The sequence below is a fragment of the Maniola jurtina genome, chromosome 12 (genome assembly GCF_905333055.1).
Source record: "Maniola jurtina chromosome 12, ilManJurt1.1, whole genome shotgun sequence".
NCBI classification, from domain to species: domain Eukaryota; kingdom Metazoa; phylum Arthropoda; class Insecta; order Lepidoptera; family Nymphalidae; genus Maniola; species Maniola jurtina.
The window spans coordinates 14465608-14485261 of NC_060040.1; the positions used below are offsets into that span (position 1 = coordinate 14465608).

General features: G+C 34.4%; 1 protein-coding gene across 2 annotated transcripts in view; it reads left to right on the forward strand.

The window, feature by feature from the left end:
• The window catches only part of LOC123870548 (protein Aster-B-like), a 49141-nt gene that overhangs the window by 7421 nt on the left and 22066 nt on the right, over positions 1 to 19654 (forward strand). For both annotated transcript variants that reach the window (XM_045913907.1, XM_045913908.1), the window contains one exon: positions 7383 to 7452. In XM_045913907.1, coding sequence (XP_045769863.1) covers positions 7383 to 7452 — 70 coding nt within the window. The remainder of the gene's footprint in view (positions 1 to 7382; positions 7453 to 19654) is intronic.

The window sequence follows — 19654 nt, forward strand, 5'->3', positions numbered from 1 at the left end:
TAAAATCATAACCCTTCCTTCTGGTTTTGCCGTAGTCGGGTAAAAATAGAGACTGCACCAAGAAACGCAATAAGTTACATAATTTTGAAATTCGGTAGCCGAATATAAGGCTCATTAAAATTTAGTGTGTCTGATTCGTTCAATTTCAAGGGCAAATGATTTGATTTTAATTTAATCATCCAACCATCTACTTTTTCAGTATTCCAGTCTATTTGAATATGAATTTATTTATTCTTGCCTGAGACTTCGTCCGCGGGGTTTTTATGGGAATTCTGATTTTCTGACATCATCTAGAAACTATGTTTCAATACATTTCATTGCTGCGAAATTCTACGGGCTGAATTCCGAGCGCAATTCAGGCCTAAATTAGACTAAAGTTAATTGACCAGAACAAACAATAAAATAAAATATCCTGTTCCATTGAACTTATGTCCGTTAAACTGAAAGGTCAAGTGTTCACTAGCAATAAAACTTGCAGAAGTCAACATTCCAATGGAAAAACTTGCAGAAATTAACTTGCATTCGTTCTTTACACAGTTCAGATGACTTGCCACAGCTGATGTAAATTTTATTGTTAGTGGGCACTTGGCTTAAAGCCTAGTTCGGATTACATTTAGTATTTTAGTCGATTAGCAAGTAATTTAGTAACTAAATGTGTCTGAACACCAAAAATTTAGTCAAGTAGATTATTTAGTCGAGACGCATAAGGATTAGTTTGGTTTTAGCGCGTCCCAATTGACACCAATTACGCTGATTCTGTAGCACGCTAAATTTTAATGAAGTTAATTGAACGGGACTAAAAATAAACTTTTTTTTACCACATTTTTTAAAAGATAATTACTTACTAATAAGTTAAATTAAAACAATATGCAATTTGAAAAATCTTCCTCAGAACGTGATAATTATGCCAGCATATGGCAGTCCACCGTTGGACATAGAGCTTCCCTAATAAACCAGTTCTTAGCCTTTCTGTATCAGCCACTTCCCACAACCCTCTTGTAAAGCGTCAGGTCATCATACTCCTTTGTGTCGGAGAGCCTTTGTGCGAACTAAACTTTAGTCTGTTTTAGTTTTGTATTTCGCTGGATTTGATCACAATTCTATACTATTATGTATTCCGAGCTAATGGTAAATAATGTTACAGCCTAAGCCCACTGCCTACCTAGAAGATGCCTATTCACTCTACTTTTAAAAATATCAAAATTGTAGGCCATGGCGTAGAGGCATTGAGTTATTTCAACGAAGGTACGCAATGCTTATATACTTCTATGACTTGCATGCCACTGATATAGGTAGTGGAAAAAGCGGGAAGGGCACGCTATTCGTAGCGATACGTATTTTTAACCCCCGACCCAAAAAGAGGGGTGTTATAAGTTTGATATGTGTATCTGTCTGTGGTATCGTAGCTCCTAAACTAATGAACTGATTTTGATTTATTTATTTTTGTTTGAAAGGTGGCTTGATCGTGAGTGTTCTTAGCTATAATCCAAGAAAATCGATTCAGCCTTTTGAAAGTTATCAGCTCTTTTCTAGTTACTGTAACTTTCACTTGTCGGGGGTGTAATAAATTTTTAATTTGCACTTGTGAGTTATAGTTAATATCAAGTGAAAATTGGTTCTATTAGTAGGTTTTCTTGACGCAAGTCGAGAGAATGTTCAAAGTAAAGCGCAATCAGCGTTCAGCTAACGTTTCGCAAGAGATTCTGGTTACATTTTCTGAGTCAGCGATCGGGTTTTTGTGCGCCGCTCCAGCCAGCCGTGACGGTTGGCTTTGCTCAGTTTTTATTAGGGGTCCGCACCTCAAAAGGAAAAACGGAACCCTTATAGAATCACTTTGTTGGCTGCCTGTCATGTCCGTTAAGAAAACCTATAGGGTACTTACCGTTAACCTAGAATCATGATATTTGGCAGATAGGTAGGTCTTATAGCACAAGTAAAGGAAAAAATCCGAAAATTGTGAGTTTGTGATTACATCACAAAAAAAAAACTGTGTTAATGAACAAATAATTAATTAGTACTTATTTTCAATTTTCAAAGTGAGATAACTATACAAGTGGGGTACCATATGAGAAGACTTTATCTGTACATTCTGAAACACATTTTTGTTTAGTTTTACGCATAATAGTTTTAGATTTATCGTGAAACATGTCGGAAAAAATACCCGAGTACGGAACCCGCGAATCTGACTCGCACTTTGCCTTTTTTTAATCAGTTACATTGACTTACTCTTTTTTTAACTCATAATATTTTAAAGTTCTGGAGTCTTCTCACAATAATTTAGATAATGTAGATACTAAGCTCTCAATGCCACCGGGTGAAGACGATGGATTTTCACTCGAGTGGTCCTGAAATCTCAAGTCAAGATAGAATAACAGACGCCTCCCGAAGTAGAATGATGACATCCGAAAATGCCTCGCAATATTGCATGCAAAAAGCCGAATCCGAAGATAAATCGATGATAAAATCGGCCAAGTGCGCGCTAGACTCTCACATGAAGGGTTCCGTACCATCTTACACAAAATAACACTTTAATTTTCATGGCAGCCATTTTTAAATTTTTATTATTTGTTATTATAGCGGTAATAAAACTACACATTCTGTGAAAATTTTAATCTCTACCTATTACGGTTCACGAGATATAGTCAACTGACAGACAGATGGACGGACGGACAGCGGAGGATTACTTAATTAATACGGCCCTGTTGGCACCCTTTGGCTACGGAACCCTATAAAATAGGCCTCTAAATAGACTGGTGGTGATCTGTTGCGATGTGACACTCTCATCCCTCGGAGAGTATGTAAACTTGGATTATGAGAGTGAGGGAATATAGAGTGCACCTGTGTTTGCACACAAATGTGGACTATAATACCTATCTACGTAGTTGCTTAGTTTCCGCTGAGATTGGCAGGCGTAGCCTGAATCGGTCAGGACACTCTACCACAAGCTTGTGGTTTATTTGGTGACCAAAGGCGACAGGGTATCACCAACGTCATGATGAACCCATTGCCGGGTCACTACTGAGACCGTATCTCCTCTAAGAATGAGAAGGATTTGGCCATAGTGACCACGCTGCACAGTGGTCATAGGCATAGGTCAAAAATATTGACCACAACTTATTGTCGATTTCTGCTTGTTAAATCACTGTCTAATAGTGAAACAACACTAACTATAAATGATTAACTCATAAGAAATTAGTTTTTGGCCCACCGCGCTGACCATTGTGCGAATTGGCGGAATTGGCGAGGGGGTATAGGTTTATAGAACTGTTAGTGTTATCGACGCTCTCAAGCCTTATCGATTTTATTCTGCGGAACAATTACCGCAGCTCAGAGCACGTTTGCACTGTTTATGATTTACTCCGATAGAACGTAGCTGTTAAGTGTTAACTACTTTTTAGGATTCCGTACCTCAAAAGGAAAAACGGAACCCTTATAGGATCACTTTGTTCTCTGTCTGTCTGTCTGTCCGTCCGTCCGTCGTGTCCGGCAAGAAAACCTATGGGGTACTTCCCGTTGACCTAGAATCAGGCAGGTAGGTAGGTCTTATAGCACAAGTAAAGGAATAAATCTGAAAACCGCGAATTATGTTTCAATTTTCAAAGTAAGATAACTTATACGAAATGGGCTATGAAAGGGCTTTACCTGTACCTACAATCTACATTCTAAAATAGATTTTTATTTATTTATATGCATCATAACTTTTGGTTTATCGTGTAAAATGTTGGAAAAAATACCCGAGTACGGAACCCTCAGTGCACGAGTCTGACTCGCACTTGGCCGGTATTTTTTTTGATGGAGAGTGTCCGTTTTATACTAACAACATAAAAGAGTATAAAAACTGGGCTGAATTGAGAACTTCGTCCTTTTTGGAAATCAGTTAATATTCTTTTACTCATGTCTCTTTCCATATCAGTTCGTTGGATCAAGCTATTCACGCGATGGATCACTGTATTTGTATATGTGTACGCTAGACATAACACAGCCTTGACCCTGTTCCACGGCGCTTCTGTTTTTGTTGTAGAGCTGGAAATAAAATATAAACACACGCCTGCGGGCGTCGTCGAGTGCCGCCCTCATGTCTACAAGTCTTGTGAAAACTTGAAAAGCTTACAAACGAAACTTCTAGGGCTCTTAGATACAAGTGTAAATAAAAAATTTATAACACCCCCGACAAGTGAAGGTTACAGTAACTAGAAAAAAGCTGATAACTTTCAAACGGCTGAACCGATTTTCTTGGATGATAGCTAAGAACACTCTCGATCAAGCCACCTTTCAAACAAAAAAAACTAAATTAAAATCGGTTCATTCGTTTAGGCGCTATGATGCCACAGACAGATACACAGATACACAGATACACACGTCAAACTTATAACACCCCTCTTTTTGGGTCGGGGGTTAAAAAGAGAAAAAGAGAGGCTGAATCAGTATTAATTGGCTTGCTTACTTTAAATAATTGGTCAAGTTCGAGTCAAACTCGCACGCGAAGGGTTCCGTACCATACTACAAGATAATAGGTATGAACTTTTTACATGGCAGCCATTTTGATTTTTAGAACTTTAGTACATAGTACAACATGATATATTTTTTGTTTGTTTTGATACCAAAGTTTGCGAGTCACTTGGCCAGTTTGGTAGATATTGTCTAACTCTTTTTATTCTGAGAGGAGACCCGTGCTCAGTAGTGAGCCGTGGAGTGATGAGTTAAAATAGAGCCATAGATTTATCAATACTCTAGGAATAGAGCAGAGGAACAGACTTTAGTACAACATGATATGTTTTGTTTGCTTCGATATCAGTGTTTGAATTTAGGACGTTCTGACTTTTGACCGATAAAGCTTACATTATTGCATAGGTAAATACCAAATATAACAATTAATCATCATCATCATCATCATCATCAGCCTGTGGACGTCCACTGTTGGACATAGGCCTTCCCTATAGAGCGCCACCACACCCGGTCCTCAGCCTTCCTCATCCAGCCACTTCCCGCCAGCCGCTTTATATCGTCGGTCCATCGTGCTGGAGGGCGTCCCACACTACGTTTGCTTAAACGCGGTCTCCACTCAAGGACTTTCCGGCTCCAACGGCCATCGCCTCTACGACAGGCATGGCCTGCCCACTGCCACTTCAGCTTGCTAATAGTTTGGGCTATGTCAGTGACCTTGGTTCTCCTGCGGATCTCCTCATTTCGGATCTTATCCCTCAGGGAAACTCCTAACATAGCCCTCTCCATAGCTCGCTGAGCAACTTTGAATTTGTGAACAAGGCCATTTGTCAGTGTCCACGTTTCAGCACCATAGGTGAGGACGGGAAGGACACACTGGTTGAAGACTTTTGTTTTCAGGCATTGAGGAATTGACGATGAGAAGACTTGACTTAACTTTCCAAAAGCTGCCCAGCCCAGCCGAATTCTTCTGTTGGCTTCCTCATCGAAATTGCTTCTGCCTAGTTGAATTATTTGGCCAAGGTAGTTGTATTGTGAAACAATTTCGATGCCAACATTTTCGACGCGAACCGGTGTCGGGACAACGTGCTGATTGAGCATTATCTTTGTAACAATCATTAGCTTTATAACAATTAATGAAAAGGAGTAATTTATCAATTTATACACACTAAAACAAAGATAATAATAATCGGTTACGCAGGTCTTTTGTTTAACGCACGCTATGCAACGGTTTTATAAACAAAAATTAATTGCACTTTGATTGATACTTTTAAAAAATCGGTCAAGTGCGAGTCGGGCCTCCCACTTTTAGGGTTCCGTACATACTAATAAACTACATATTATTTTGAGTGTATGGATTTGTTTTGGCCATAGTTTACAAACTAAAGAAAACTGTAGGTGTGCAGGACGCTATTTTCATTTATAAGTATTTTTTTTTCACAAGACGGAAATCCGGTCACTCATACATATTCATATCTACCCAAGATATGTATCTAATAGATTAAGGACTATAATTATGCAGTTCCCATACATCTTATCAAAGGGGCGGAACCTCTTGCACGATTGCTGATTACTTAGTTTCATTTTTTATTGTGCAATAAAATTAATACTTAGTCTACTTATTGCAACGATAAAGTACTTATGCTAATCGGTGGTATCTTTTGTCGTTTGTAGGAAATGACAAGATAAACTGAACGATTTAGCACAAAGATATTGCATTATCATCGTCAGACTGCGGACGTTCAGAGGTGAGGCCAAACGGACGTAATTTTTTGAGTTGTAAGTCGCGTAATTTCGGTTGCGTAATTTCTGCTGCATTCAGTTTCATACAAAAGTTCAACTCATTTTGCGTCGCCGTGTGGCACGAACTGGACTTTTGTATGAAACCGAATGCAGCAGAAATTACGCGACCGAAATTACGCGACTGACAACTCACAAAATTACGCTCGTTTGGCCTCACCCTTAATGATTATATTATGGATACTTTTAATACTATAAAAACTTGTATTAGTATGGTATCTGATAATTGTTTGACTATATATAGATAGATAGGGCCTCGACCGCATTTGGCCTCTTCATTTCCTTCATGCCTTTTAAAAGGTTGCAACTAGTAACAGTGTGACTCGATGGGAGAAAAATTTTGATGAATTCCCAACGAGTCACACGTGACAAGATCGAGTGTGACTCGTTGGGCATCCAAGCCGTCGGGTACCAGTTATTATCACTTACAACTAATATATTTTATACTAGCTGTGCCCGCGACTTCGTTCGCGTGGAATAGTTCTCAGCGCGCTTTATATAGCCACGGACGCTCAGGCGCGAGGCGTGTAGTACGTACTCTGTACGTTAAAAATGTTCTCCGTGATTCTTTAAATTGACATAACTTTTTTATTTATGAACCGATTGACATGAAATAAACACTAAATGTTAAGTGAAGCTTACTGCAATATATTAGTGAAAACCGTATCTAAATCTAATAAGCCGTGTTTCTGATATTAGCGTGCACAAACACCCAGACAAACAGACAAAAAAATTAATTACAATTTCGGGTTCGGCATCGATATAATAACAACCCCTGCTACTTTTTTTTATATATTTCCATTGTACAGACACCACTTTCCTACAATTTTATTATATGTATGTATAGATTTAATAACTGTAAAATCTTAGAGTCGAAATCTCGAGCTGTAAGCGGAAGGGTTTGAAAACCCACTGCATTCATTTGTCCCAAGAAAACTTACCATCATGTGATTATTATTATTAATGGAATGAGCTCGCGATCCTCAGCATGATGTAAAAGTAGTAAAAGTTTATTTGAATAAATTCTATTGTATTCAGCAATGAGGAATACGGTGTAGAGAGAGATAGAGGGCGTAGGAGTTCGTAAAAAGTTCTCAAGGAGTATCAGTTATTAATAGAGAAACTGTTCATCTTTCCAGAAGCTCCTCACGGTCGCCCTCACCGTCCCTTCGACACACGGACGGCGCGTTGGACATAGACAATGACAAAGTGAGTAGATGTACAATATACCTACATATTTATCCATACTAATACTAATCTCTACCCATATTATAAATACGAAAGTGTGATTGTTTGTTGGCTTGTCCTTCAATCACGTCGCAACGGAGCAACAGATGGACGTATTTTTGCTTGGTTATAGTTAAAGACCTGGGGAGTGGCATTGTGCGAGAACAAAGGTCACTGACATAGCCCAAACTATTAGTAAGCTGAAGTGGCAGTGAGCAGGCCATGCCTGTCGTAGAGGCGATGGCCGATGGAGCTGGAAAGTCTTTGAGTGGAACTGCGTTTAAGCAAGCTTATTGTGGGACACCCTCCAGCACGATGGACCGACGATATAAAGCGGCTGGCGGGAGGTAGGTGGCTGGATGAGGAATGCTGAGACCGGGTGTGGTGGCGTTCTTTAGGGAAGGCCTATGTCCAACAGTGGGCGTCCACAGGCTGATGATGATGATGATGATGATGAGTGGCATAAGCTACTTTTATTTCGGATAATCAAAGAGTTTCCACGGTTTTTTCGAAAAACCTAATTCACGCGGGCGAAGCTCCGGGCATCATCTACTAAGAGTTTAATATTCGTTTTATATTTTTGATAGTAAGTATGTATTTATAACGATTTATTTATCGGCTTCAATTTTATCATGACATCAATGATAAAGTTACTGATAATGACTACTGGACGTTGAACATGCTTCCTCAAACTATTAAGAGATATTAAAAATATTTCAGAATTCACTACGTCTGGGATTCGTGGCGCTCAGATATTTTATTTACCCAGACCCAGGCCTAGAGCACCCTAGAGTATCGTTAAAAAGAAATTCAGTAGGTATTTATTATAAGAGCTGTCAAAAAGGGTCATAAATTATAGTTTTGGGGCGTTCAAAACTGCATCTTGATTGTTTAACTGTAGTATGATTTCAGTCATATTATCCTGTAATTGAAGAATAAACTTACTGTTATTATAAATAACTAGCTGGCACTTGCGAGTTTTCTCGCGTGGATTTTGGTTTCTAAAAATCCCGCGGTAACTAATAGTAGTAGGGGATTCGCCGGTTCTGCCCCAGGCCCTGGCCCCCTCCCATGCCTCGCTGCCTCAGCCCCCTCCGTGCCTCGGTCAAGATCGAAACCTAAAAAAAAAAAAAAAAAAAAAAAAAAAAAAAAAAAAAAAAAAAAAAAAAAAAAAAAAAAGGTTCTGGGGTACGCTGAATCGATTGCGCTCACTCCCGACGTCGTATCTCTAACGGTTGCAAAGTTAGCTTTTCGAAAAACTAATCCCTAGTTCGTTATCTAATTGCTTAATCACCTACTAATGACGCTCTATTGTTCGCTGGCTCGTTGCTTCATTCTATGGGTTTTAAAGGAAACGCATGAATCATAACTACTCTTTATTAGCCTTCAAATATTGATTTAAATAACTCACATAAAAATATATCATTCTCTACTGTATTTCCATTGAATAAATCTAAAAAATCTGAACTTGTATAGTAACCCGTAAACATGAAATACAAATACATTATACAATATTCTCCACAAACTGATGTGTAATCATTCTGTATCCGCCTTGTATTATAATGCCATATTCTTGTGTTTCTTTCCAAGAACTGCTTATGATATTTTGGTGGTGCTCGTCCAAATGAATCAAAATATTGTCCAACACCATTTGTATCTATATATATGGCTATCCAATGCGATCCTGGTTTATAATCGGGGTCTAGATTGCTTATTAAATAGGCGGGTGTTTCAACATAAATCGGTAACCGGTTTGCGGCATACACATTGTCTTGCAGACTTGGGTGGATTCTTCTTAAATATGTCTTTATCCCTATTGTATTCATATTACTTCAATACTACTGATCTTATCGCTGTCGAGGATCATACATGAATGGGACGTAAGACCATGTTATTTCAGATATATTATAAATCATCATCATCATCATCATGATCAACCCATTACCGGCTCACTACAGAGCACGGGTCTCCTCTCAGAATGAGAAGGGTTTTTTGGCCATAGTCTACCACGCTGGCTGAGTGTGGATTGGCAGACTTCGCACACCTTTAAGAACACTATGGAGAACTCTCAAGCATGCAGGTTCCCTCATGATGTTTTCCTTCACCATTAAAACAGTGTTATTTAATTAAGTACTTGAAACGCACAAGACTTCGAAAAGTTAGAGGTGCGTGCCTGGAATTGAACCCCGACCTCCGATTAGAAGGTGGACGTCTTAACCACTAGGCTATCACAGCATAGTCTTATTAAAAATAATGGTCCATAACTTAAATAAAAACAAAAAATATTTCTTGTATCAGTGTTTTATTACAAACCTTAATAATAATGTAGGTACAAATTATAACTTAATCTATTTACAGAAATTAGGTTTCTTAGCTGCTATAGTCCACGCTTACATTACGATTTTTATCAATTTCAATAACATTGTCAAACTCTGCATATACGATGCAGTTTATCGTTTCAGGAATAGCTGAATCAAAGCGAACTTCTAGCCTCACACTACCGTGCTTTATAAGATTCCAATGACTAGAGTGAGCTGATAAATCAGGAGTTAAATCGAATGCTAAGAGACAATAGCCTTTTGCATATTGTTCCCTAGATATTCCGTTCCCTTCATTTAAAAAATGGATTCCCGTGCCTGAGAATAACGTATGATAGGCTGAACTGAAAGTATTATCATCGAATGATGGTTGCAAAGCTTTTGAAGGTATTTGTTGGCCATCAATATATAAACTAAATGTATTCATATGATAATTTTCAAAGTTGAATGGATTTTTCGTAAGAGTTCCATTAAATGCTGCGTTGTTAACAAATCCGACAATACATCTTTTAGGAACTTGACCAAGAAAAATATTATCGAGTGTTTTACCCTGAACCCCTGAAGGAATTGTTAAAACTTTAACTTCCGCTCGAGTTATTGGATATTTTGCAGTAGTAGATGCTAAAACTTTTTGATGTGCAAGTAATACAGTCAGAGCAAGTAGTACAGGCGCGTGTCGATTAGTCATTATTCATTCCAGGTATTTGAAATTCCGTAGGTTCGTCATTAGAAAATTCCAACAATACATCTTTATCTAGGTAGTTAGCTTATCACGTTCCTTTTGGCTTTGTTCAATAATTGTTACAATCACTAACCACATTTTTTGAAATATTGATTACAAAACCTTTTTCGATAATATGCAGTTTAACTAGTTGTTATCGGTGCAAATACATTCTTCACTAACGATAATGGCATTGGTTTTACTATATAAGCTCAAAATAAATAATTTCTGTCATATTTACTACCTCGTTTCTACTGAAGAGTACTGAGAGAGTACAGTTTGACTTTAAATCTATATTGTGTTCATACAAGTGTTTATTAGCAGTGTGTGATTAAGAAGTGTCGTGTGATAAACAATGGAGGTGAGTGTGTAATTTATTTTCTTTTAGTTCCCTTTAAATTAATGTAAATATTTATGATATCAGTATGATAGTTTATTTTTATTGTTACAGAATATATCGTACTCCCCTTGCAATAGTCAAGAAAACAATACATATAAGCAATATTACTTTCCTGCGAATTTGGTAGAAGAAGAAACACAAAATTTGGTCATAGATCATGAAATGCCATCAAAGAAAATGAAAAGGAAATCTGAAAATATAGACATTTTTTTCGAGTCATCCCCAAAAAATAAAAACAAAACTTGTTCAACAGTAGCTCGAGCTAACAAAGATGGCAGTATATCTTATATATCTACGAACACCAACGATGGTGCGACAGCTACACATCTCATTAAATTAGAGGTGTATGATCTAAAAAAACTAACCAAAATACCTCAGTCTCAACACTGGAAACATGCTAATGTAAAAATCAAATATTATACAGAAAAGGCTAATGGAAATTTTGCGAACACGAATGAGATAATTTATAATATTACAAAAGAAATCGCAGAAACAGAGGGTTGTAAAAAATACTCATTTAATAATTAATAACTTAATCTGTCATTAGTAAACTACCTCACATAAATACTTCACCATAATTTAATTTGTGAGATTAATTCGACGTAACACTTATACAAGCAGTATAAAAACACATTGTAAATCCTATAGTAATGTCAGTAAGCCACCTGGTGCTGTTAATGTATAAGTCTCCCTCTGTGGTCTTATAAACTGTTAGCAATGGAAGATACAATTGAGAGCTGTGTTAGCTCATTTTTCAACACTTCAATTAATGATGAGGAACTCATTGAGGCTTTGGATTATTGTGATTTACTGGATCCAGCATATGATAATGAATTGTATAATATGTGTGAAGCAATTGATTCAATCATGTAAGTATTTAAGCATTATTCTTTTTAAAATTATATGATGTGTATTATTTATTGTTTTTATATGCTTCTATTTTTTATTTCTAGCCCAACTAAACAGAAACTTCAAATTGGTGGAGCTTTAAAGCGGTCCAATGATTCCACAGTGAACAACTCTGCGAAAAGAGTGAAATATAACGAGGGAGCCTCAACTTCATCTGTTCAATACTCAGAAAATAACTCCACTACACCATCTGCATATTCAGAAGGTAATAAAGTGAAGTGTGATATTTGCAATATTTTTATAACCAAAAGGTATTTTTCTAATCATTTAAAAAGTAATTTACATAAAAATAATCATTTAAAGTCGCACCCATCATTATCGAATGTTTCTGTAATTGATTCAGCTTTTGGACAAAGAATAATAACGTACATGATAAATAGTAAAAATGATGATTTATCGATTTTTAAGACCCCTGAATCATTTTTGAATTCAATAAAAAATGATATTTTATTCCTAGTTCAAGAGTCGATCAAAGAACATACAGTTTTTAAGGTAAACTTCATTTTACACGCAGACTTTATACAACAAACCAAGCAATTGACAAATTCATTTGACTTTCAAACATCAAACTATATAGTTTTCCGTGGAGACGATCTAAATATTTTCCTGTCATCATTATGTGACACTTTTAAAAATAAAATTAGTTCTTTTGAAAGAAAAGACAGTGGTTGGAGTTTAACAAACATAAAATGCTTACATATGAATGTAAATAAATTTAACCCGCTTCGTGGTACATCTTATATTGATTTACCTCAAGATATTAGAGCAAAAAAAGCGGTGATAAATGTTAAAAATGCTGATTATATGTGTTTCAAATGGGCATTACTTTCTGCTTTATATCCTCCTGCTAATAACAAAACCGATAGAGTCTCGTCATACAGCATGCATTCAGATAAACTTAAATTTGATGGTATATCATTTCCAGTCAAATTAACGGATATACCTAAAGTTGAAAAGCAAAACAATATAAGTGTGAATGTTTTTGGCTTAGAATATAATAAAGAAAAGAAAAATCATAGTATTGTAGGTCCCCTCTATTTTACAAAATCTCGAAATAGTACTCATGTTAATTTATTATTAATCTCAAATCAAACAAACTCGCATTATTGCTATATTAAAAACATGTCACGACTAGTTAGCAAGCAAATTTCAAACCAAGAACATGCCATTTATTTATGTGATGGGTGTCTTTTACATTTTCCTACACAGGAGAGATTAGAAACCCACCAACAAAATGATTGCGTTCATATCATTACAGAATTACCAAACAGTGAACTATCTAAAAAAAATTGGTTTGGACAACCATCATCAAACAATAAAATAAAGTTTGATAAGTTTAATAAAAAGTTAAGAATACCATTTGTAATATATGCTGATTTCGAAGCGTTTTTAAAACCAATAAATTCATGCTCAAACGATCCCTCTAAACCTTTTACTGAGAATATTCAGAAACACGAAGTGTATAGTTTCGGATATTATATTAAATGTTCATACGATGTTAGCCTTTCAAAATATGAAACATACAGCGGTCCAGATTGCACTAAAGTATTCATGGAACGACTCTATGAGGACATAAAACTAATATGCAGAAAAAATAGTTTTCAAAAACGCCCAAACCCACTAACAAAAGATGATGAAATAACTATTGCAAATTCTCATAACTGTCACATATGCGAATCAAGACTGAATGGAGAATCCATTCTGGACTTTGGCATACTGGAAATCTAAGAGGTGTAGCACATGAATCATGTGTGGAAAAATATCGCGCTCCCCGTCATATTCCTGTAATTTTACACAATCTTAGTAATTATGACGCACATTTCATTGTTCATTCATTAAATTTTACGGAAGGTGAAATCGAAGTAATACCTCAAAATAAAGAAAGATATATTTCGTTTTCAAAAATATTAAATGTTAATAACCAACAGATAAGTTTGAGATTCATAGATTCTTTCAAATTTTTGCCGTGCAGTCTTGATCAATTAGCAAAAAATCTCAATGACGATCAATTTAGATCGTTAAAAAGAAACTTTCCTCATAATGATGACTTTAGTCGTTTAAGAAGAAAAGGTATTTATCCGTATGAATACATGACTTCCATTGAATGTTTAAAATCATCATCACTCCCATCTCAACCTCAATTTTACAATTCGCTGTCTAATTCCCATGTTTCCGATGATGACTATAATCATGCAAAAGATATTTGGAGTCATTTTTCTTGTCAAAACATGTTAGATTATTCGAATCTGTATTTGCAAACGGATGTTTTGTTATTAACGGATATATATGAAAATTTTCGTGATATTTGCATCAAAACATACGGATTAGATCCAGCTCATTATTACACAGCTCCAGGTTTAAGTTGGGATGCCATGCTTAAATATACTCAAATTGAGCTAGAGTTATTGACCGACTATGATAAAATAGCTTTTATTAAAACTGGGATCAGAGGAGGCATATCTCAATGTAGCAATCGTTATGCAAAAGCAAATAATCAGTTTATGGAAGATTATGATAAGGAAAAACCCAAATCGTATCTAACATATTTAGACGCTAATAATCTTTATGGTTGGGCCATGTCCCAGTATCTTCCAACAGGTGGGTTTGAATGGGTAAACACTGAAACAAACTTTAAAGTATCAGACACATCGGATATTGGCTTTATTCTTGAAGTCGATTTGGAGTATCCTAATGAACTTCATGATTTGCATTCCGACTTACCTTTATGCCCTGAAAATCTTCGTATCGGGAATTCTAAAGATATCAAGTTAGTACCCAATCTTAATAATAAAACGAAATATAAAATTCATTATAGAAATCTAAAACAATGTCTTAGTATGGGTATAAAGTTAACTAAAATTCATAGAATATTAAAATTTAACCAAAGTCCTTGGTTACAAACATATATAGATTTAAATACGAATATGCGAACTTTGGCTACTTCAGATTTTGAGAAAGATTTTTACAAATTAATGAACAATTCCGTTTTCGGCAAGACTATGGAAAATATCGAAAAGAGAGTCAATGTTAAAATGTTAACGCATTGGGAAAATCGTGGTAAAGTCTTAGGGGCACAAGACTTAATTGCTAAACCTGAATTCCATAGCTTAGCCGTTTTCTACGATAACTTGGTAGCAATACAGTTGCGCAGAACCAAATTAACTTATAACAAACCAATTTATTTGGGTTTTTGTATTTTAGACATTTCTAAAACTTTAATGTATGAATTCCATTATAATTATATGATAAAAAAATTTAACAAGAATATTAAGTTATTGTATACAGATACAGATAGTTTAATTTATCAAATTTTTACAGACAATTTTTATGAAGATATAAAATGTGATCTAATTAATTATTTCGATACATCCGATTATCCACAAGATAATATTTACGGCTATCCAAAAATAAATAAATAAAAGTTAGGATTCTTTAAAGATGAAAATAATGGGAAAATTTTAAGAGAATTCGTAGGATTAAGATCAAAAATGTATGCACTGGATGTGGACCATAAAACTTTTGCAAAAGCAAAAGGAGTAAATAAAAGTGTCACAAAAAATATGACCATGGAAAATTACAGATCGTGTCTACTTGATAAAAAAATTCAGTATTGTAATATGCTAAGATTTCGATCCATCAAACATGCGATTTTCACACAAAACATTAATAAAACTTGTCTGTCGTATAATGACACCAAGCGGTATATTTTACAAAATGATATTGACACATTAGCTTGGGGTCATTATAAAATTAGTAATAATGAGGTATTTTAAGAAATGTAGTGTAAGGAATTTTTAATGTAATTTGATGTGTCTTTAATTTATTTATTTTTTACTTGTAAATATTTTAAGGAATTTTTATTGTAATTTGATGTGTCTTTTATTTTATTTTTTTACTTGTAAATACTATATAGTTTTAAGAAATTGATTTTAACTTTCGTCTTTATATGTATTTTATTACAACTTTCCTCTAGTTCATTTTTGTAAATAGATTAAAAAAAAAATAATGTTCAATGTGATTTATTTCTTTTTGATTTTTATTTTGTTTCATAGAACTTTTATTCCATTGTATATAATGTATATTAAGTAAAATAAAATGTTATACTGTCACTGAAATGTCTCAGTCTTTTTTTAAACCTTTCAAGTAACACACGTTACAATGTTGTGTTTTATTCATCCATTTACTGCAATCGTAGCTGGTCCAAGTGGTTGTGGAAAATCAAATTTTGTTACAAATTTCATAAAATATGTGAAAGAAATTTGCAGTAGAGACTTTGCTGAAATTACTTGGTGTTATGATGAAATGCAACCACTATATAATTTATCAAATGTTAACTATCATCAAGGAATTCCTGATCTTACAATGTTTGATGGCAAAGATGCTCACCTTGTTATAATTGATGATCTTATGAGAGAATCTGATGGTCGTATTGTAGATATTTTCACTAAAGGTAGTCATCACAGAAACTTAAGTGTTTTTTATATTACTCAAAATTTATTTCATCAGGGAAAAGGACAAAGAGATATATCTTTGAATTCAAGTTACATTATTTATTTTAAAAATCCTCGTGATAAAACACAAATACGATACCTATCAAGACAAGTGTCACCAGAAAATTCAAAATTCATTGAGGATGCCTATAAGGATGCGACAAAAGAAGCACATGGATATTTGATGATTGATCTGAAACAAGATACAAATGACATGTGTCGAATTAAGTCAAAAATATTTCCCTCTGATGAATGTTGCGTCGTATATATCCCACCAAAAGATTATAAATATTTAAAGAATCATCAAATTCCTATCATTTACAAATAATGCATCGAAGCCTAAAGACACATAAAGAGCTGCTACAAGCGTTGCATACACTTAAACCTAAATATCAAAAAGCATTATTAAAATCCTGTGAAGAAGAAGAGATAAATTGCATTTGTGAGTGCATTCACAACGTATTACAAGGTAAAGTTCCACTAGAAGATAGACGAAAGAAAAAGTTAAAAAAATTTAAAAGTATACTTCGCACTTTGGTTCGCAAGGGAAAAAATAAACTAAGAAAAAAGATATTGATTCAAAAAGGAGGAGCATTTTTACCTTTAATTTTGGGTTCTATTTTGAGTGGATTAGTATCATCTATAGTTTAAAATGGAAAATGCTAAAAAAATGTTGCTTGTTGAGCCTAGTTTTATAGAAAAACTAAAGCAGCATACCAATACTGAAAATCCTATGTCCCGATTAGATGCAGAAATGCAAAAGATTTTAAATAGTAATATCGAAGATCGGAAAAAATGTATTTTATATCTACAAATTCTACAAAGATACCTACATTTTACCGAAGGAGAACGACAACCTATCGAGTTGCCAATCATTACTGACAATATAAATGAAACTAAGAGTTATAAAAATAACAACATGGAAAATAAAGACTTAGTATCGTTCGAGTCACCAACAGCTAAAGTGAAGGAAAATAAAAATTCGAATGAACATAGTCAACCACGTTACTCAACAACTCAAATACTAAGTCTTATACCAAAATCATATTTGAAAAAAGGTGAGCTGTTATTAAACTTGATTTCTTTGAGTAAAAATACAATTTATTGGGATGATGATGATGGTACAGTGATAATTAATAATGAAAAAGTCCCTGGAAGTAATATTGTTGATCTAATTAATGATTCGTTGAGACCACTAAAAAAAAGTGATCCAATAGGTTGGGAAAAGTTTGCCAAGGCATTACATGCAATCAAAGTACCATTGACTTACATCGGAAATTCTAAGAGGTCGGATTTTATTCATCAACTTCAGATGAAATCACTCGAAGGGAACTCTACATCTGATGAAAGAACTTTAAATACTCCACAAGGTAGTGGTGATAAATATATTAAAAAAATTAGGAAGAAAATTGATTGGGAAAAATGGACCCCTTATTAGAAATTAATAATATATATTATAATCCAAAACACCCAGCTGGGTTTAGTAGCATTGATAAATTATCAAAGACCATGAAAGGTAAAATGAGTAAAACGGATGTAAAGAAATGGTTACAATCACAAGAAACCTATACTCTTCATAAACCTGTTCACAGAAAGTTTTCTCGAAACAAATACATATTATCAAATCTCAATGAATTATGGCAGGCTGATCTTAGTGATATGAGAACTTATTCGAAATATAATGATGGTTTTAACTATATATTGTGTGTTATTGATGTCTTTAGTAAATATGCTTATGCTAGGTCGATGAAAAAGAAAAACTCTAAAACAATAATCGAATGTTTTGAAAGTATATTTAATGAATCTAATGCGACTCCTACACACATACAATCGGATAAAGGAACTGAGTTTGTTTCTAAAGATGTTAAAAAGTATTTTAAAAGCAAAAATATAAATTATTACACTACAAATAATCCTGATATAAAAGCAAGTATTGTAGAAAGGTTTCAAAGAACTCTGAAATCTAAAATGTGGCGCTATTTTACATACAAAAATACATATAAATACATAGATATTTTACAAGACTTGGTATATTCGTATAACCATAGTTTTCATTCTAGTATTAAGATGTGTCCTTGTGATGTTAGTTCTAACAATATAATGACTGTTTGGAGAAATTTATATGATAGGAAAGCAACTAACAAACCATCATCACAAAATTCACTACCTACATTTCATGTTGGTGATAATGTTAGAATTTCAAAATATAAACACATTTTTCAAAAAGGTTATGAATCTAACTGGAGTGATGAAATATTTGTTATATCTTCAATAATAGATAGATCCCCACATGTAGTTTACACATTGAAAGATTTACAAAACGAACCTATAGTTGGAACTTTTTATGAAAAAGAATTACAAAAAGTATTTTATGACCCCTCCTCAAATTATAAAATAGATAAAATCATTAGTTCTCGATACTCCGGCAACAGAAAAGAAGTGTTAGTGAAGTGGAAAGGTTATCCTGATAAATTTAACAGTTGGGTTTTAGAGTCTAATTTAAATCAAATATGATAAAGGAAAACTTTTATTTGACTTTACTTAGTAATAGTTCAATGGAATACTTCCCGGAAAACAAAACAACTATGTTTTCAACGAAGTTACCAAAATCCCTTATATTAGAAGGTGAATGGTTTGTTGGAGTTGTAGAAATTCAATATCCTTGTACGGTATTTACTGTTCAAGAACATGAAAATGTTATTAACACATCTAAATGGGTTTTGATGCCTGATGATGACACACATTCATTAGTGCACTATAAAGGACGGATTCCGGCCATGAACTATGACAGCATTCAACATGTTATAGAAACTTTAAATAGATATACTTTTGAAGAAATAGTATTTCATTATGATGAAATAACCAAACACGTATCAGTATCAATTTTGGATAACTCAATTGACACACTTAAGTTGTCAACCAAATTATGTTTACAACTTGGATTTGAACCAAACAAAAATCTTGCAGTAAATAAAATTGGGAGCTATCCTTCTAATTTAAAATTAGGGTTGCCATCTCAATTGTTTGTTTATTGTGATATAATAGAACCGCAAATTGTGGGGGATGTAATGGCTCCTCTTCTCAGAATTGTACCTTTAGATACGGCAACATATGTATATGGAGCAAATAAAATGCATATTTTCTCACCACCTCACTATTTACCTGTTATGCGGCGGGAGTTTGATACTATTGAAATAGATATAAGGTCAAGCACAGGCAATAAAATCCCATTCCAGTTTGGAACTGTGTGTATTAAACTTCACTTTAGAAAATTATAATGGATCCTTATCAAAAGATAACTTGTCCTTACGAGCAATATTATTCACATCAGGCTGGGTCAGGTATT